The following is a 20,956-nucleotide window of genomic DNA, read 5'->3' as shown; positions in this document are numbered from 1 at the left end:
TTTTGGAGTGGCAAACTGAAACATCAGAAATTCCACTTGAATATGAGAAAACACTTTCTCACTGTGAGGGTGATTGAACGCTGGAACAGGTTGCCCAGAGAGATTGTGGAGATATTCAAAACCTGACTCAGCAGAGTCCTGAGCAACCTCTCTAAGTAACCCTGCTTTCACGAGATGGGTTAGACTAGGTGATCTCCAGAGGTCCCTTCCAACCTCAGCGATTCTGATTCTGTAAAACCTCACATATGCATTTTTTATGTGTGTATAATTTGCTAGAAGATATTTCATACAGAATAGCCCCTGTATTATGAAGGTGACTACTTCCTGCTCACTGGTCACTACAAATTACATTTATAGTAATTTTAGTACTTTCACTTCTTGGGTATGTTTCACCTTAGATTCTTGTACTCTTTGCTAGTATCATTTGAACTATACAGTGTCACTGGAGACTATATCTATACTACTGAGGTACACAAGTTCAGAACATAGGCCTGAGCATTGACCTGGAAACATCCATACTGTTGAATGGTTAGCACAGTCCTGGCATAATTTTAGTCAAGCTAACCACCCTCTTTTACATGGGCCAGAGGTTAGCATGGGCCAAAGACCGTTCCTATTGGCAGTTTGAATGGCACCAGCTTATTTTTGGTACTGTAAGATCATGTAACTGCAAGATTGCCAGCCGTACTGTGCCATTTGCTTCGCAGACAGTGAATAATCATGGGCCCATTGTGTTTATTAGTAGAGATGCAGACTAAGAAACCAGTCTTCTCTCCATTTTGGTGATGGGGAAATTAAAACTCACTGAAAGCCTGTATAAATCACATTAATGAAGATTTAAATCAGGGATTTGGGCATAGAAATATGTATATTATGTATTTTGTGTATAACAATACACAATTTGTACACTAAGTTAATAAGAATTTATACAATAAGTTAATAAGAGAATGAGTATTTGATTACATGATCCTTATTTGCTTGTTTCCTACCTTGCACATCTGCCTCATCTGCACTGGTCCTGAACTGCTCATTGAGCATATCACACAAGCTTTTTTGCAGTTCTAACAGAGCAGAACAGCGTTTTTCAGTCTAATTATGTTTGTACATACAAGCATGGCTGTAACTGGTTTAAATTTTTTTTTTTTTTTTTTTTTACTATGTAGTGTATAATTTTGATTTCAGGAATCGAACTAGATGAAGATGGAACCTTGGATGGAAACAGTGATTTAACCATTAGGGGTCGCCTCCTATACCTTATGGAAAAAGTCACGTATCTGAAGAAGAAGCAAGCTGAGAAGCCAGTTGGTGATGATGCTAAGACATCCTGTAAGCAAAATTAAATCACAATTTAGTCTGTCCTAATTCCAGATCGGAAAAGAAGCAGACAAAGAAGCTCTTCATATATTATCTACCAAAGCAAGACAGATTTTCACTGAAACATCTGTGCACCTTAAAGTTTATAGCTCTGACTTTAAGCAAGCTTAACTGGAATGCTTAGGGTAGAGAATTTTGTTTCCTAATAGCATGTAGTGGAAAATTTCTTATACTGGCCTTTTCAGAATATATCTTACTCTTTGTGCAATTAGTGCAGACTTCATTATAGCGGGGTCCTAATTTTGGGAACTCGCTCATAAAACTAGCTGCAGAAGCTCTGACTGAGTGCTTGTATGAAGGATGCCAAATGAAGGAAGACTGCCCAACTAGACCTTAATTTGTACTGCTGTACTTAGGGGAAACCTCCCCACTCAACATAAAATCCAAAACTTACTGTTTGTGATTGTTGCTTTGTCATTTTTCTGGCACCTTCTGGCTTTTCACACATTGATAAAAGTCATTGTCAGTGACATCCAAGTTCTGCACTTGGGATCAACTGATTGTGGATATTTTTTTTAACTTGTCAATTCTGATTTTTTGCCCTTATTGTGGTGGCACTTTCAAATAATTTTTGATGCTGCCATCCTACTAGCAGGAAGAAATTTTTGGACATACAGTTTAGACATTCTGCCTTTGGTAGAAACCTGGCTTCCTTCATTGATGATGTAGAATTCCTAGGGAGCCTGGCCTTTAACTTTGTTGCTGAATGCAAGTGCCTAACATTATAGGATGAGAACGTTTCCCCAGGGTATCTGTAATGAAATGACTACTTAGCTGCCAGTTATTATTGTTGGTTTAGTCTTCTTTAAGACGACATACTGTCTCTTGAAAACGTGCCTTCTATCTTTATAATTATAAACTGTTGTTTGTAATAGCTAGATAGGCAGTGATAATTAGAGGCCTGATCTGTGCAGAATGTGGTGGTATATCCTAAGGTTTCCTTTTTTTTTTTTTTTAATGTAGTAAGGTTAGAGCTCTCCAAAACCTAATTTTCTCTCTTTCACTTAGACAATATTGTATTGAACTGATTCCATACAACTCCTCAGGCCAAATAACCCCCACAGGTCTGTATTATGGTGGCTAGACTGCTTGGGTTCTGCATTGCAGAACAATGTAAAGCCAAACCCACAAGCTGAGATATACTATCACATTTATGAAAATAGAGGCCAACTGAGAGCCTGCTCATGTGATTCTTTACAAAGAACAAAGTAAATTTAACATTGTGTCCCTTTTTATTATTATTTACTTCAGTCCTGGTATTTTCTGAAATATCAGCCAAAATGCATTTTGTCTTTTAGTTATTTTTAAAATTATGTTATTCTAAAACATGCTATGCTGTGTGACAGTGGAAACACCTATAGTACAGTGTTTGGATAATAACACTGAAATACAGCACTATTACTCCTTTTTTTGTATTTTTTTCCTACATTATCTAGTTCATCTTAGCATCAATTCTCTTCCTTCTTTGTTGAACATTATTTTTTCCATAAACTGTTGCCACCTCTTGGGCATTATCTTTCTATGGGCACTCTTACTTTTTTGTGTTCTAAAATTTGACTGAAGTTGCATCTGGTTTATACCAAAATCTCTCAACACATAGATTTCTAATCTGAAAATATTTTTGATGTGTGCTCTACATCAACCACCTTCTTCAACCCCTCAATATTTGTCAGGCAATTTATTGAACTTCAACAGGGATTATCAAACTTCCCTTCTCAAACTTGCTGTTATCCATGTGACATGGAAAGAAATTGATTAGTTAGGTGAGTACTAATGGAAAAATTCTGCATTTTTTTTTGTTTTTAATTCTTCTGATGTGAACTGTCAGCTTGAAACAAAGGAAAAGTAAAGCAGGCTTTGACTATCAGGTTGTCTGCAGAGGATCCCAGTTTGGTGCGACAAAGTCTTACAAAACTGAATGGAAGTTCTCTTGAGATGGGAAAAAGAACAGTATTCGCTTTGTCTTGACTGTTAGTTCATGAGTATTTTTTCCAAACAGCAGTCTCAAATCTCATCTGATATTAAACATTTTGTTTATTTTAACTTTTTATAACTTTCTCAAAGCTTTGCAATTGATAATTGCCAGTGAGAATACCAGATGTGGGCTTCTTGCTTCATTTAGAGATTCGACTCAGACTATCCAAATGATGATTTTCAACTGATTTGGTTTAACAATGGGGATTATGGAGTCTCTTCATTTCTATTTCTTTTGAAAGGGCTTTAGTTTTGGCAATGGATTAAATTATTCTGTTTGGTAAATTATGAATTTAAAATTTTGACTGGATATACAGCTTAAGACAGAATCACTGTAAATAAATAATACAGCATTTACATGTGCTACTGGATATTTTTTCCAGTCCCACTTCATAGTACATAAGAAAAACTCTCAGACCTGAATTCCTGGAAAATTCTTGAAAACAGTATATAGAAATAAAGCTGGCCACTTTGTGAACATCTTGTATGTCTTCACTCTCTTTTTATGTTATCAGATTTGAGATGTTTATTTTTTCCCTCTGTGATTATATTTTTATTTGATAGTCTGCCTAAGAAATACCAAGAAAAAACGCTTCTTAAGGATTGAATTAATTCCAGTGCATGTTGCATAATGGGTTCTGAGGGACTACTGGTAGAGCAATTAAATAGAGCAATTAATGGTAATTTTGTGATTTATGTATTTTCTTCACAGCTACTCTTCAGCAGTTGATTTCAGACACAATGGTACGCTGGGCCCAGGAGTCAGTAATAGAAGACCCGGAGTTAGTGAGGGCCATGTTTGTATTGCTACATCGCCAATATGATGGTATTGGTGGCTTGGTTCGAGCCCTACCAAAGACCTACACCATAAATAGTGTGTCAGTGGAAGACACAATCAATCTTCTAGCGTCCCTCGGCCAAATCCGTTCCTTGCTCAGTGTCAGAATGGGGAAGGAGGAAGAAAAACTTATGATTCGTGGATTAGGGTAAATGACTGGAGTGCAGCATATCTTAATTTACAGATATTTATTGTTATTTGCTGTATAGTTATCACTTAAGTTATGCATAAAGTTTGAATGTGAATATTCTATATATGGGTAAATGCAGAAGTTTCATATCAGTTATGTAGTATCTTCAGTTGTAATATTTTGTAGTATTATTATACGCATAATTTTTTACAGAGTAGCAAATGGCATCTCTAAGACTTCTCATAAGAAGATTTGAAAACACATATGTAATGTTTTATGATACTACAGAAATATATCTTGTTATATTTTAAGTAATATGATTGTAAAGAGTACTATCAAGAATACTGTCCATTTTATATGAATGCAGTGATTGGTGGCTGTGGATACATACAGCCCCCTCCAGCTGTCAGCAAATGGAGTTTTGTATACATGTGTCTCTACATATGCCATCATTTTATTGCCTTGAATGTGGTTAGAACTATTTGAATTATGATGTAGTTTACCCAGTCTTCTTTTTCCTAGTTACATGATTAATAATAATAAAATATAGCCTAATAAAGGATGCAACTGGAGAAAACTGTATAAAGAAAACATGATCACCTCTATTAGGAAAGAGTTTAGTTTCTTCTGGCTTTTTTCAAAGGAATTTTATTGTCCAAGATGACCAGAGAAATTAAACATCAGCTATGATGTATTAGAAATCCCCAGTCAACAACAGCAATGGCAACAATAGCAATGACAACAAAAGATAGTATTAATAAAGAATGCCAGGAATGAAAGGAGAAGAAAAACTTTTGTTGTGCAAAATATTTTTCTTTCTGAGCTTGCTGAAAACCTCAAATATGTAAGTGATTTGTATAAATAGTTTTGCACTGCCATGGTGAACAATACCTCCTTCATTGCTTTCCAGCTGATCCCATCAATGTTCCCTGATTGCTATAATCTTCAGCGTACTTACGTTAAGGCTTTGGCATAGCCTGCTGATGGCTTTGCAAAGGGGAAAGTCAGTCACATGTGACCATGCACAAAATACTGGGATTTCCATATCCACTTTTGTATGTCAAATTTGAGTTGTTAATGTTTCACTTAACCCAACTTAGTCTGAAAATAAGTAAATGATTACTAGATTCTGGCACTGTTGTGTCTGACAAAAACATCGGGGTGATTTTCATTTCATGTTCTGCTTTCTTTTTGTGTGTATTTTTTTCTCATCATTTTTGCTATATGTTGGAAGCTAAAGCCTTGTGAGACAGATTGATTTAATTTTAACAAAGTCTTTGGTGGTATGTGAAAGTCTGGTGCAAGGTGAAAAGAGGTACTTTCTGTTTAGCTAGTGTTCTCCTCTGCCTGCTGCTATCATCCTCTTGATAGCTTCTATCATAGTTGTAACCATCTTGTCACCATGCCCTAGGTGTGCCATTTGTACCTTCTGTAGTATAACCTAGGCTTCAGCGCCTATTTAGGAATGCCAAGTTTTTTGCTGTGAGTGGAAAGCATTTCTTTTTTCCAGTTGAGAAATGAAAGCATCACTCATTCCTGCTTAAAAACCCTATTTTCCTAGAAATGCTGTTTGAATTTTTCTGAGATGCAGTATTTCATAATTCAGTCAGCAGTTACAGAAAGCACTGAAAGTGGATATATTTTCCAAAATACTCTAATACTGCTAGCCAGCCCAAGGTGCCCTTTTTACTTTCTTTCCTTTTTATTTCTGTAAAATAAAGCTGCTGTAGATGAATAAGAATTTAGGATCACTTGGAAGAATGACACCATTGAGCTCATCTGGTCCAAGTCTGGATTGTCTTTAAAGATCTGATTTATATCCCTTTCTGTTAACAAGTCTTTTTCCACAGCATGCAGTATTAATGCAGAAAGGAGATGTGGTAGGAATAGCTTTTGGAGGTAAGGCCCATTGTGTGTCACCTCTGATATGAAGTCTTGCTGGAGGCTTTGAGGAAAAAGACCAATTAATCTTTCTGATTTATTGAGGGCAAAAGACTCTAATAGTGCCATCTACATCAGATGTACATACATTCTGTTGTATGACTGATAGTTGTGGATTTATAGCTTTTAGATTGATGGATCCATCTCTTTGCCTCTCTTATAAGACTGAATTTTTCCTTACCTAATCCCAGAAGTTTGAGCTCAGGAAAAAAGACTACCATGAGACCTACCATGAAATCTGAACAGCTGTCGACAGTATTTCCTATAGTAACTTTCTAGTCCTTTTCTCCCATGACCTGACTGCTTCCAAATTTATTTCTGGGTTGCATGTGATTTCAAGATTACTACAGTTCTTAGAAATGTAATTACTTTTGAAGTACACATTTTTATTGGACATCATCACCTCTGCATAAAATATTGAGACTATAATCTTCAGGATTGATTTCAAGTATTTAAATTGTTCTGCTGAAGTATGTAGAAGAGAGAAGAATGTCCTTTGGAACAGTAACTCATGAAAAAACGTTAACATTTATGTAGCTAATGTTTCTGGTGCTTTAATGTTTAGAGGGGAGCTGGATGTACATTCTCTTCTGTGTACAGTCTTTTCTTGATCCTGATGGCAGATATCAAATGTCTCAAGATTGAAAATACTCTGAAAAGAAGTTTTTTTTTTTCTCCAGAAAATACAGATTAGTTGAATTTAAAGTTTAAATAATATATCAGTTTTGATCGTACGTTCTTCAGGAAATATTTTTAGATCTGGAATGGAATATCCAATAATGGATTATCTAATGAAAATAGAAGAGTATCACACTGCAGTCAAGTGGTGATTAGGGCAAGGGCAATAACTATAATATGGGACAAGAAAGGTCAGGTCCTTTCTCTATGTACGTAAAATATAGAGTATCTGTAGAAGGAGATTGATAGAGACTTAACCTGAAAAGCACCCAGGGAAATAATTTATCTGAGATGATGAAGAATTACACAGTAAATCAGTTTCGCAAATAACATATAACAGGTAAACTATTTGTCATAACATTTTAATCCAATTTCTTCTTTTGTTCTCCTGTAGAGACATCATGAATAATAAAGTATTTTACCAACATCCAAATCTCATGAGAGCTCTAGGCATGCACGAGACTGTCATGGAAGTGATGGTAAATGTGCTTGGTGGAGGAGAATCCAAGGTAAAGCAATTCTTTGTTAGAAGGCAGAAAATTTAGAATATAGCTATTCAAAGCTTTACCCTGTAAATAGCACTTCATGTGCTCACTAAGTCTTACATTGATTTATAGGATCTTTTTAGAAACTAATTAAAAATGGATGTAGTATTACTCTGTTAATCTGAATATTACCATTCTTTCATGTTTGAATCTAGAATTTATGGGTTAACCCAGCTTTTTCTTTTCAAGCTTACAAGTTGTTCTATGGACCTTAAGGAATTACTTACTTGCTAAGAGAGCCCTGTTGATTTCAAGGACGTCCACCTAGACAGATAACTTGACGGGGGTACAGTGAATACAGTACAGAAATACTAGTACATTAACTGGCTGTTGGATGGTCTTTTGCAGGTTTTATGCCTGTTTTGGAGCTTTACCTTTAGTCTGTTTTTATTTGCTTTTTAGGAAATCACTTTTCCGAAGATGGTGGCAAACTGCTGTCGTTTTCTATGTTATTTTTGCCGCATTAGCAGGCAGAATCAAAAAGCTATGTTTGATCATCTTAGCTATTTGTTGGAAAACAGCAGTGTTGGCCTTGGTAAGTGATAACATATAACTCATTTTTGTGTGGCCTTTGAGATTCTAAACAAAACCAAAGTTTTAAAACTTTTTGCTAATTTCTATACTGAAAAAAGTGTGTTTTCCTGCATCCATCCATTTGTAACATATTTGTCTTGAATTTTCTCTATTGCCGAGTGCAAAAGCATCTTCCTTTCCTGTATTACTAACTGTAAAGAAACCCCTAACAACAACATTAAGTAAGCTGAGTTAATTAAGGATATGCTTTCTGGCAGAAAAGCCAGGTAATGCTTGGACATTAGAGAAGAGTCAGTGTTTAGCTGCATCATTTATGGAACAGAATAAGATCCTGATTGTGATAAAGAGGTTCATAGATAAATGTTGGCAGGCAGCCCTGATAGCTTATTTCACACCACCTGTGCTTGCTCCTCTACTCTGTCTTCTGTGGACTGTTCAGTATCTGACTACACTTGTGGCAGAAATACAGAGCTCATTATGCATGTATAGATGCCCTGAAATGAACCCTGAAATTTTCTTAAAGTGTTAGTTTTTCTTTGCTGGGCTGGAGTGTTACAGAAGAGGTATATGTGACCTGTATTTAATTTAATGCTTTTGATTCAGAATATCTATATCTAGTTATCATTGATCTTTTTTTAAAAAAAGAAAAAAATTATCAGAAGGTTCTGGTTGATATACAGGTACAGAACAAAAGCATAAACCAAAAGTGTTTGTAGAGAAACATACCCAGATCAAATGCATTTGGAGTGTTAGTATAAAAAAAACTTAACTTTTTCTAACATTATATTGACTGCCATTTCTTAAAGGCATAGATAAAAATATAATCTCTTATTTTAAACCTGAAAGGTATTTTCTTTGTCAGTACATTTGATAAAATGTCAGTATTTTGGTTCTAAAATCCCCTCTTCCTTTTCCGCAAAGCAGAATTGTCTTAGTTTGGAAAATTGTAAAAAATGAAATGTTAAAACAAAGTGTACAGTAAAAATGGGAAGACTTAAGAAAGATTGTTTCTAGCCTGGACAGAGTTAGTATATTTTGATTTCATCTTAGTGTCAAATTTCATATGAATGTACTATGATTTATTATAAACTAAGTGGTATAAATGACATACTATGAATTAAATAACTACCTAATGACAAAATGTTGTATTTTATCAATGGTTTTATTATTGTATTTACTATGAAATTGCTGTTTTCTATAGATTTATTACTGAAACTAAATGTTATTTTGACAGCCTCTCCTTCTATGCGAGGATCAACTCCTTTAGATGTTGCAGCAGCGTCTGTGATGGATAACAATGAACTTGCACTAGCTTTAAGGGAACCTGATCTTGAGAAGGTTGGTACCTACTTTATCTAGCATTTTTTTCCCCTGTGAAGAGGAGAAGGATTCCAATTGCTAAGATCCAAAAAAGGTAGAATGGAGTAATCGAGACCCAAGGTGATAACAGTTATGTGGAAATTTTAGGTACCTTTCACAAGAAAGACTATCAGGATCTGATTGTTTGCTCTTTCTGCTGATGGTCTAGATAACTGAATTGAGTTTATGGGTACTACATATGCAGATGAAACCAACAAGAATTGGCTCAAGGGCAGCTCTTACTTTGGGAATAGTGCAGTCCCCAACAGAACTGTGTAACTATTGATAAAATCTTTCTTTGTTGTTCTGTCTTGATAGTGACATGTAGTGGTGGCATAATGCATTGAGGGTTACTAGAAGCCTTATACCAGCTTGTTACAATGTGTAACAAATGTTCATAAAGATCTCTATATTTTCTTCTCGAACTTAAATGTGCTTCAGAATTCTTGTGCATTTGTGCTCATGTGCAGTCCTCAGTGGCAATTTTGCTGGCTATCCTCAAACTTGCAGAGATGGGCATGTGGCAATTTGGGCTGAGCATAAAAAGGGAAGTATAGGAAAAAATTATAAGGTCCTTTTAAAAGGTAATGACCATTTTTTTCTGTTTTCCAATGTATAACATCTAGTCTCATTTACTTAGTATTACTGTGTTTTGTATGAGTTTGGGAGGAATACAAAGGCATCACCTGTGCAAGTAGGAATGGAGTCAAGAAAGCCAAGCTCAGCTGGAGCTGAAACTAGCAAGGGAGGTGAAGGGCAACGAGAAAGTTTTCTGTAAGTACCTCAGTAGCAAAAGAAAGACTAAGGAGAATGTGGGCCCGTTGCACAGTGGACCAAGGGAACTAGTGACTTATGACAGGGAAAAGGCTGAAGTACTCAGTGCTGTTTTTGTCTCACTGATAAAGCTTGTCCTCAGGCCTCCCAGGTCCATGAGCCTACTAGCAGAGTTTGTGGAAGTGAAGAAGTACTACCATAGAGGAAGACTATGTTAGGAGCACATAACCCATTTTGATATACACAAGTCTATGGGACCAGACGGGATGCATCTGAGGGGGTTAAGGAGCTGGTCGATGTCATTGCAAGGCTGCTGTCTATCATCATTGAAAGGTTGTGGCAACTGGGGGAGGCAAGAAGGACAAGAAGGAAGATCCAGGGCACTACAGGCTGGTCAGCCTCACCTCAGTTCCTGGGAAGATTATGGAGCAAATAATCCTAGAAGCCATTTCTAAACACATGAGGGACAAGAAGGTCATTGGGAGCAGCCAACATGAGTTTACTGAGGGCAAATCATGCCTGACCAAACGTATTGCTTTCTATGACTGGTGCTGCGGACAAGGGGAAGGCTCCCCAGTGTGAGAAAGGTACTGACATACTGAAGCGAGTCCAGTGGAGGGCAACCAGGATGGACAAGGGTTTGGAGAACATGACATGAGAAGAGGTTGAGAGAACTGGGCCTGTTCAGCCTTAAGAAGAGAAGGCTCAGGGAAGACCTTATTGCTGTCTACAACTGTCTGATTGGAGAATACAGAGAAGATGGAGCCAGGCTCTTCATTGGAGGTATACGGCTATAGGACAAGAGGCAACAGACATAAGTTAGAACACAGGAAATTGCCATTAGATATTAGGAGAAAAAAAAAAGAAGAAAAACTTTATGATGAGGATGATTGAACAGTGGAACAGGTCTCCCAGAGAGATTGTGGAGTCTCCATCCTTGGAGGTCTTCAGGACTGAACTGGATGTGGCCCTGATCTGATTAGACCTGCTCTGAGCAGGGGGTTGAACTGGATGACCTCTGGAGGTCCCTTCCAACCTAAATTATTCTATGATTCAAAATTTTGTACTGAGATCCCTACCAGGTAAAAGCCCAATGGCTAGCCATCACTGGATTGGCTGCAGGTGCATTGAAAAATAGGATTAGAATTCAGAACGATTTTGATGAATTGGTGGATGAAGAAAAATGGGAGCCTGAAGAGAAATAGGAAGCAACTCAGCAAGGGCAAGTGCAAATGGACTATACTGATATAAAAATACAGTGTCTGAATGAAGAAGAGGGAAAATTGTTTGGGCAACAGGTCAGTTGAATGCTGAGTTGCAAGCTTCAGAGATAGTATGGACCAACTGGAGGAAGTCAAAAGAAGAGCAGTGAGAATTATTCAAGGTCTAGGAAGTAACAAATCAAGAATCAATGAATGGATGTTGATTAGATTAAGGAATAAAAAGCTCAAAAGAGCATATAATAACTGTTTTGAATATATAAAATGCTGCTGCAAGAAGAAATGGAATAATGGTTACCATGTAAGTGGTGGAAAGGACAAGCAGCATAAATGATTGAAAGACAATTTCAAGTTAGACATTAAAAAACACTTGCTAATAGAAAGTGAGACAGTGGAATACATTGTCTAATCTCTTCTTAAAGACTTCTAATTGTGGAGATACTACAACAACCTCCCTAGGAAAACATCTGTCAGGAATGATGCAAATGTAGATGATCCTTCCTTGGAGTAGGAAGGTGAACCATGTCTATTTAACAGGACATTTTCAGACCTATGATTCCTATAAATTTTTAGCAAAAAGAAGCTGTCTGAATTGGTTAAAGGCTATAATTACAACTCTTAAAACACGGAAAGGAGAGAGCCAATAGAAACTGTTACTGAGATGATAGCTCTGAATTACAGGGAGTATGAGTGCTGTGTGTTAAAAAAGAAAGAAAGAAAGAAAACAAGTGAAAGGAGAAGTTAAAATAAAAGAGTAGACCTGTCAGTCATATATGAAGATATGTTTTCAAATAAGGATGGAGTGTAGAAGGAGAGTGCCACAAAATTGATTAGTTTGTCTCTCTCACTCAGGGTTGGAAGAGATATGAGATGTAGAGAGCCAAACAGTGATTTAGAAAGAGAAGTGAATCAAGAGAGGGGAGGTCTTGTGGTTCATGGCGGCAGAAGTAAACAAAGGTTGGGAAAGTGCTGCTGCTCTTCTAATTTGCCCAAAATAAGATCTGGAATGTGGAAGCCAAATCAGAGACAATATATGAGGATACTTCCCTTCAAACTGCACTTCTCTTTGTTTTCACAATAAATGTCTTTTTCATTTTACCTTTCTTTTAGGTGGTTCGCTACTTGGCTGGATGTGGATTGCAGAGTTGTGCTTTGCTGGTTTCTAAAGGCTACCCAGACATTGGATGGAATCCAGTTGAAGGAGAGCGATATTTGGATTTTCTTCGTTTTGCTGTTTTTTGCAATGGTAGTGTAGGAACCTGCCAATTTTATAATTTCCTCTAATATTTGAATAAATATTTGTTTGAAATTTGTCATTTAAAGTAGGGATACAAGCCAGCTTCATGGAATACCAAAAATTTAAAGGACAGACAGCGGAAAGAGTAGAATCATGCAAAACATACAGTAATTTAGATGTCCGTTTTACAGATCATGTAGACTCTTTGGTCTTTGAAATGGTGACATCTCTCCTGTAACTGGAACAGAGACTCCTAAATCTTTTTAAGGTAAAATTCATGCTAGACAGAGAGCCAAAGACCAATGTTTTGGTTAAGATTTATACAAGTCTAGTTTTTAGCAGGTATAGCGTACCCTTCACTAGCTCTCTCACTTGAATGTGATTTTCACTACAAATCGGTAGTTTTTATGATGGTTTCAATATCCTTTATTACATAGTTACTTCTTTGGCTGTACTTAATTTTGAATTAAATTGTATGTTCTATATCATAGGTTATATTACAATAATAGAGGGATACATTTGTGTATTTATGTAACCTTGTCATTGATATTTAAACTGTTTTGCAGGTGAAAGTGTCTGCTGATGCATACTGCACGTTTCTGTGCCTTTATCCAATTATGTTTCAGAAGTCTTTTTGATATAATCGTGAATCATGGTATTTGTTCTATGTGATAGGAGAGAGCGTGGAGGAGAATGCTAATGTTGTAGTCAGGCTGCTTATCCGTCGACCTGAGTGTTTTGGTCCAGCTCTAAGAGGAGAAGGAGGCAATGGGTTACTTGCTGCCGTGGAGGAAGCAATACAAATATCGGAAGATCCAACAAGAGATGGACCTTCCCCAAGTAATGGATCTAGTAAAACCCTGTAGGTGCTGTGGAATTGCTTACATTGCCATAATTTTTGTTTGTTTGTTTTATAATCCTAGTCATGAAATGACTTGTTGGTTTTAACATGTGAATTATTAACTGGATTCCTCCTTGGATTCTATGGAAGGTAGAATTTGTCTTCTGCCAAATAGTTCTTCTCCTGCACTGTTAATTTTAAGTAACTTTCTCTAAATATTATATCATCTTTAGAATTCCGTTGGCTGTTTGTTAGCCAGTTAAGAATCAACCCCCTGTTACAAAATGAGACAGATAAATGGTAACAATGCAGATGTCACTGCAATATCTCAGGGACAAATTCCATTCTCTGTTAGTCTGCTGTAAATTCACTGATTATCAAGAAGCCACCATGTATAAGCCATTGCTGCTGTGAGCAAGTTTTGTATGTTTACTGCTAATGTAAAAACTTTTTTGTGTTTTTTTTTCATTTTTTGTTTGTTTTAACAACTAATGAATTCCAGTGAGATGGAAGAACAAGAAGATGACACTATTCACATGGGAAATGCCATCATGACCTTTTATGCAGCTTTGATTGATCTCTTAGGACGTTGTGCCCCTGAAATGCATGTAAGTTTCATATCTTCATGCATTGAAAAGTGAAGCAATAGTTTTACTGATGGTTTGGTGTTTTGCTCTTTGGCTTTTTCACAGTAATGCACGTTATCAGGTATTAAAGCAGTGGTATGACTACATAGTATCTCAGTGTACATGTGTTCATCTGCTAATTTGCAAGGAACTTCTGTAAGCTGTTCAGAAGTTGTTCTTTCAAAAGGAAGTATTCTGTTCCTTTTCTTATTGCTGTTCCTTGGGGCAACATTCTTTCATGAATATTGTTTGACTGTCTGTTATGACCATCAAACTATTCAAATTTCGCTGTTTACTGTGATGGTGTACAGTGGTTTTTAACTGTGGTTCCACTGTCTTCATATACGTATTTAAACAGAGTATTTGACTTGCATATAAAAGGGATTAATATGACAGGAAATTCTTTTAAAACATGGGAATAAGCATTGTCCTCCAAAATACATAATCTTTATTCAAACCAAGAATCCTAGTCAAAGACAAGATGTCACTGTTTTAGGCATTAGATATACACAGTATTAGACATTCATGCTATAAAAAAACAGCCCTTACCACATGGATCCTAACAGTGGGGGCTATTTGAAAATATTTGTTCAGATTAAGATTCAAAATACATTTTTGTTTCTTCAAAAATTCTCCTAAATTATGCATGTTTCTTATTTTACTCTGAAATCTGCCCCAGTTCATGCAGATCAGTATCAGATTTGTGCAGAAATGGGTAACTTGAGGAAGCAGAGATATCCATATTACAAGCTCACTGTATGAGGATGTTTTGTTTAAATAATAATAGTCTTATTTTTGCTCTCTCTCCCTCCCTTGTTAATAAAGACAAAAAACAGAACAAGAACTGGGATACCTGAAAGTGTTATTTTTCAGCTGGGACAGCAAAACTACCATTTTGCATCTGAAAGGCCACTCCTTCCCCTCTCGCTCTGCCCTCCCCAGCTATGTTTTGATGTTTTGTTCACCAGCTTTAACAGTCCTAGATCCTAAATTTCTAGATTTTGCATCCAGAACACAGCAAATAAATACAGATTGTGTGAAATTTACATTATTAATTATAATATAAATATATTTATATAATAGTCATTCTTGTGCATCTGTGAAAGTTTGGAAAAAGTTTCTGGAAAGTTTGGGAAGTTTCTGGAACATGAACACAAATAAAAGATAAAAATAAGACCTTGTTAATTTTTTATCTTTCCATTAGCTAATCCATGCAGCTAAAGGGGAAGCCATTAGGATCAGGTCAATTCTACGGTCTTTGATTCCACTGGAAGATTTGGTGGGCGTAATTAGTATTCCTTTCCACATGCCAACCATAGCTAAAGGTAAGATGATTGTTCTGCTTTCTTTTTTCTCCCACCCCACTCTTACATTTTATAACTTGGCCATATATTGATGCTCGTATTTTTCACAATATTTTAAAATGTTCTTGGAATTAAACTATTTATAATGTGAATTAGAAGAAAAGTCGTATGTGTTTCAAAAGTTTCAAAAACATTTCTGGATGCTATGGGCGATAATTCTGTGTGCATTTGAATCACTGATAAAATTCCTATTCATTTCAATGACATCATGGAAATCTGTTACAGCTTTAAAAAGAATTCTGTGAATGCATACTTCCTATCTTTCTAAATTATTAAAGAAAATTTCCAGTCTCTTTTCTTGATAATGTAATCCTTAGCTTTTGTTGTCCTACCCCTACTAATTGTTTCTAGCAGATCTTACTAAGACACCAGAGTTGTTCTTCAGCAACTATGGTGAAGTTATAGGTGAAGCCCTGCTGAGGCCACAGTTGGAGTACTGTGTCCAGTTCTGGGCTCCCCCGTATAAGAGAGAGATGGAACTACTGGAGCGAGTCGAGCAAAGGGCCACTAAGTTGATTAAGGGACTAGAGCATCTCTTATATGAGGAAAGGCTGGAAAGCTGGGACTGTTTAACCTGGAGAAGACTGGATGGGAAGATCTTATCACGGTGTTTAAGTATCTGAAGGGAGGGTGTAAATAGGATGGGGCCAGACTCTTCTCAGTGGTGCCCAGTGATAGGATGAGTAGCAACAGGGCCCAAACTGAACCACAGGAAGTTCCATCTGAACATGAGGACTCCTTGCTGTGCGGGTGGCTGAGCACTGGCCCAGGTTGCCCAGAGAGGTTGTGGAGTCTCCATCCTTGGAGATATTCAGAAGCCGTCTAGACAGGGTCCTGGGCAATGTGCTCTAGGTGACCCTGCTTGAGCAGGGGGCTTGGACTAGTTCTGTGATTCTGTGAAGCATGCATACACAAATGCACAGTAAAGAAAACACTTGTTTTCTGCCTACAGAGAATTCATTGAAATAGTGGGAACTAAGTAAGCATCAACATAAAAGGGAAAGGAGATATGTCTGCTTTTTTGGATGTTTTGAGAGAGAGTATTATAAATATAATGTCATTTGCATAGGGACTTACAGCACAAGAATGACTAATTTAGTTGCAGCAGAAGAGATAAACAAATCAATCAATCTATTATATAATTATTTATATATATTCAAGTAGTGGTGATAAGTTATAGAAAAGTGATATCTAAATAGCAGTTTATAGAGTGCAGCTCATAGGTATGGAGTGGATTGTTTGGTTTCCAAAAGTAAAGTATCAAAATTTAAAAATATTTCTGTGAAATGCTTTCAGATATTTCAGAAGTTTTCAATTACAGAGGACTATTTGCCACAATTTTAATTCATTATCATACTTTATATGCTCACGAGTGCTGCATTCCTGGTGTATTTGATATAGATTTGTTCTATTTCTTATCTTTTGTTTGCCTCTTCTAAGAACGAGGTAGTTCTGTAGACAAATTAATGTTTGGGTATTTCTTATCATGTTAGAGTGTCAACTACTAAGAATCCCATGGTACACAATGTATGAACAAAAAAGCATGTATGGACTTCTGGGTAAAAATTGCCTTATGCATTCATTTTCAGTTCCTTTTCAGTTAACTACGGATTTGTTGTCTGTATGTAACAAAGCTGTGGGGAAGATGGTCAGATATTAACAGAGGCTCAAAACTCTGACAAGTAGCATGACTGCCTAGTCTGCTGGTGCAGGATGAGCCTTGTCATTGAAGTCTTATTTCTTCCTTTTAGATGGTACTGTGGTGGAACCTGACATGTCTGCGGGGTTTTGCCCAGATCACAAGGCAGCCATGGTTTTGTTCCTTGACAGGGTCTATGGAATTGAGGACCAGGATTTTCTTCTGCATCTTCTTGAAGTTGGCTTTCTGCCAGATCTTCGTGCTGCTGCTTCTTTAGATACGGTAAGGGTTTAAGTCTGTTGGTATTTCAGTTCCATTATCTTATTGAACACTGCAGCATTTTTCGTCCCCCAGAATATTTTTTATTTCTTCAACCTTCTGTGTTTCCCAATGCTGGATGAGCTGCCTGCTGCTGCTGAGCTTTGAAAATGTTTAAAGAGCAGTGAAGAGGCTTTCTCCAGAATGGTGCTGTCTTTGTAAGGAACCCACACTGATACCATATCTGGAAGAGATGCAATATCTTTCTCCAGGAGACCTTCTGAGCTTGTGGTGTGGAATCAAAATCAGATCAGCTGCCAAAAAGCATGTAACTGGGAGCCTCTTCCCAGAGACTTATCATGAAAGTGTTCCTCTCCAGAGATTTGTGGAAAACCTTCAATTTTTGTTTAATTCCTCCTTAAAATTGCTCTTTTTTTTTCTGTCAGTCGTCTTTGCATCTAATTTTTTCTTAGCTGGCTTGATACAGAAAGATCAAATTTAGAGAGTGTGTATGAGGGCTAAGACATGGACTTTGATTTCCTTATTTGACTTTCTATTGAAGCATTTTTCTAGAAAGTATGTTATTTAAGATAGAGTGGGTGAGCATTTATGCATGAAATTGAGGCTTGATCATAGCATGGCAAAACAACTGAATTTTGCCAGTGCAAACTTGACTTTGGTATTTTATGATTTTTGAGTGCTCTGTAAAGCAACTATGACATTCTTTAATATATTTTTGAAAATTATTTTTGTTTTTGAATGTTTAGTGTGCAATTTTATGGTATTCATCATGCTTTCATTCAAAAAAAAAAAAAAAGTCCCCTGGGAAAAGACTTTCAAATCAGAAAAAAAAACTGTCACCCAGCTTCCAGTAGGTATCAAGTTCTCATTTGTGTGTTTTGGAATTTTCCCTCTTTGTAACTACTACAGAAGGAAAAAAACAAAGAAAAAAGTTCTTTTCATTTGTAACAGCATTTGCCAGACAAATCTAATTTGTGTCCCATTTATTCCATAGGCTGCTTTAAGTGCTACAGATATGGCTTTGGCTCTGAATCGATACCTTTGCACTGCCGTCTTGCCTTTGTTGACCAGATGTGCTCCTCTTTTTGCTGGCACAGAGCATCATGCTTCCCTCATTGATTCCTTATTACATACCGTGTACAGACTCTCAAAGGGCTGCTCTCTTACCAAAGCTCAGCGAGATTCCATCGAAGAGTGTTTACTGTCTATCTGTGGGTAAGGAAAGGCTTTGGCAGCACAGAAATGCGAATTGGTAGAGTGACCTATGATATTCATAATACAGGAATGCAAAACTGTGCCATCAGTAGCATAATGAAGAATTTTTGCTGACATATGAGTAAGATATTTTAAATAGACTTACTATATTCAGTTTGCAACTTTATTAATCACTCATATGCATCCCTCAGTTATTTGGCTATTACTGACTTTTTAAAATGTAAAACTTGATAATTAAGAGGATATACTGCAAAAAGAGAAAGCTCTGGAGGTGTGTAATTGTGTATACACTGAAGTGCCGTTTAATTATTCTTTTTTAGCTGCACAGATTGGCAGCATTGTTGAGGATCAGTAGATCATAGTTTTATGTAAGCGTTTAATTCTGCTAAGCATTACATTTAAAGTCAATGACTGGTATTATGCCTCATCATTGACACCTATTGGATGAATTTCGTCTTGCCATCTGCAGTCTCAAGTACAGTTGATTATTATCCAAATTTTTTATAAGCCTAGAGGCTCAATTTTCAGAAGTCAGTTAGGCACTTATGAATTTAAGTTCTAGTGAAAGTTAGGCTTTTAAATCACCAGAGCTCTTCTGAACATTTCACTGTAAATGATTTTTTTCATAATGTGGAAATTTGTTTGGAAATGACAGACACACTGTAGGTGGTAATTTTGTAGCTTAGAGGGAAAAAAAAGTACTGTGCAGCAGTTTTTTATAAAATATACTATATTGATCATTTTATATACATGACCTTGATAAGAACTAATAAAATGAGCCAGTGCCAATATTTGCTGTTTGTCTGAAACAGTTTGATGTCCTTGCCATTCTAACATACATATTATACTTATTTCTTCTCTCTTTCCAGTTGGTGCCCGCTGCTGTGTGTTCTTGTTTAGTACATCCAAAGAATTAACGCTCATATGTCCTTCTTAGTTTATACGATATTCTTAAGCACCGTCGAGATATATTGCAAGAAATTTACATTATAGTGTTTTTTTCATGGGCATGATAATCATAGTATACAATAACAGAATAAAGTTTTTTCTTTCCTGATTTACTACATCTCTGTCTATATATCAGATATTTTCTCTGTGCTTCTTTAAAGTATGTGATTTGCATGTTCAGAAGGTTTTCTTTGATATGCACTTGTGTGCTCTTTTTTTGGGCATGCTTTTTGTAGTGCCATAAGCAAATGCCTATTGCTTTATGAATTTGAAAAATTTTAATGTTGTAGAAATGTCAGGTTACTTTAATGTATTTATTAATTATTTACATGAAACCATGCTGTACATCCTTTTGAAATGATCTGTCTGCTTTCAGGCAGTTGAGGCCTTCCATGATGCAGCATTTACTGAGAAGATTAGTATTTGATGTTCCTCTATTAAATGAACATGCAAAGATGCCTCTCAAGGTAAATGTGTATTTTAATCCTCAGTAACATTCCTTGTTACAAGGTGCAACAAAAATACTTACATAGGGAACGTTCTCTGTGTTCTGTATTGACTTAATTCCAATCTGCAAAATAGACCATTGTTCTTAGACATAGTTCTCCTCTAATTCTCTCCTTTTTTGAAAACCTATATGGAAACAGAATAAGGGAACCCTTGGAAATGGAAGAAAGATGAATTCAATGCAAAAGAAAGACAACAATTAATAATCTCCATGTATCCTAACTTCTGCCCTTTGTGTTGATTTTCCCTGCCCTCAGAAAATGGAGTCTTTTTCTGTGATTTGTGCTTGCAAATCTGAGGAATACATATTTGTTATTAATCTTCAATTTTATTTTCTGCCCCCAAAGATTTCTCCATATTATTTGATTCTGATTCCTAATCCACAAGAAAGATGTGTTGTTTCCTTACAGAGATGATACACTCCTTAAAGATTCCTCAGATTTCAGCACCAATTCTCGGAAATGCGTCATTTCCTACCTTACATACTGCTACTTTTCAGCAGCCCTTTCTAATGCTTTCCCACCACAACTCTGAACAGGACATTTCTTCTTTTCTTATTTAATTATTCTCTCTTCTTTAAAAGCCACATATCAGGGTTAATTACATTTTATATCTGTTTTCTTTGCCAAAATACTAATCAGAATTATGTAGGTTTGTAGTAGCCGGATCATGGTCTCTGACCTTAGATGAGGAACTGGAATCACTAGTCTCAACCAGGACCTGCTGCATTGTCTTACCTCTCCTAAGGGCTTCAGAATTCAGTTGTGTATCCCAAGAAGTATTCAGTCAAACTCAAGGTGCTAGAGCAGCCATTCTTTAATACTTACATGTGAGAATTATACTTACATGTGAGAGATTATTCATGTGAGAATAGCATGTGATAATTTAGCGTACTGCACCTGAGGGGTGTCTTCTCATGTATTCTGACAGTGC

At 36.4% G+C, this 20,956-nt stretch overlaps 1 protein-coding gene across 1 annotated transcript in view; it reads left to right on the top strand.

Annotated features, from left to right (window-relative positions):
• Window positions 1-20,956, top strand: part of RYR2 (ryanodine receptor 2) — a 352,195-nt gene that overhangs the window by 197,116 nt on the left and 134,123 nt on the right. Inside the window, exons 40-51 of the mRNA XM_067294572.1 lie at window positions 1,183-1,326; window positions 4,061-4,334; window positions 7,330-7,444; window positions 7,883-8,015; window positions 9,249-9,352; window positions 12,478-12,613; window positions 13,280-13,466; window positions 13,948-14,053; window positions 15,276-15,396; window positions 17,187-17,356; window positions 18,348-18,568; window positions 19,893-19,983. Coding sequence (XP_067150673.1) covers window positions 1,183-1,326; window positions 4,061-4,334; window positions 7,330-7,444; window positions 7,883-8,015; window positions 9,249-9,352; window positions 12,478-12,613; window positions 13,280-13,466; window positions 13,948-14,053; window positions 15,276-15,396; window positions 17,187-17,356; window positions 18,348-18,568; window positions 19,893-19,983 — 1,802 coding nt within the window. The remainder of the gene's footprint in view (window positions 1-1,182; window positions 1,327-4,060; window positions 4,335-7,329; window positions 7,445-7,882; window positions 8,016-9,248; window positions 9,353-12,477; window positions 12,614-13,279; window positions 13,467-13,947; window positions 14,054-15,275; window positions 15,397-17,186; window positions 17,357-18,347; window positions 18,569-19,892; window positions 19,984-20,956) is intronic.

This window comes from Apteryx mantelli, chromosome 3, assembly GCF_036417845.1.
Source record: "Apteryx mantelli isolate bAptMan1 chromosome 3, bAptMan1.hap1, whole genome shotgun sequence".
Lineage (NCBI taxonomy): Eukaryota > Metazoa > Chordata > Aves > Apterygiformes > Apterygidae > Apteryx > Apteryx mantelli.
The sequence above is the reverse complement of the archived record's forward strand: the minus strand, read 5'-3'. Positions and strand labels throughout refer to the sequence as shown.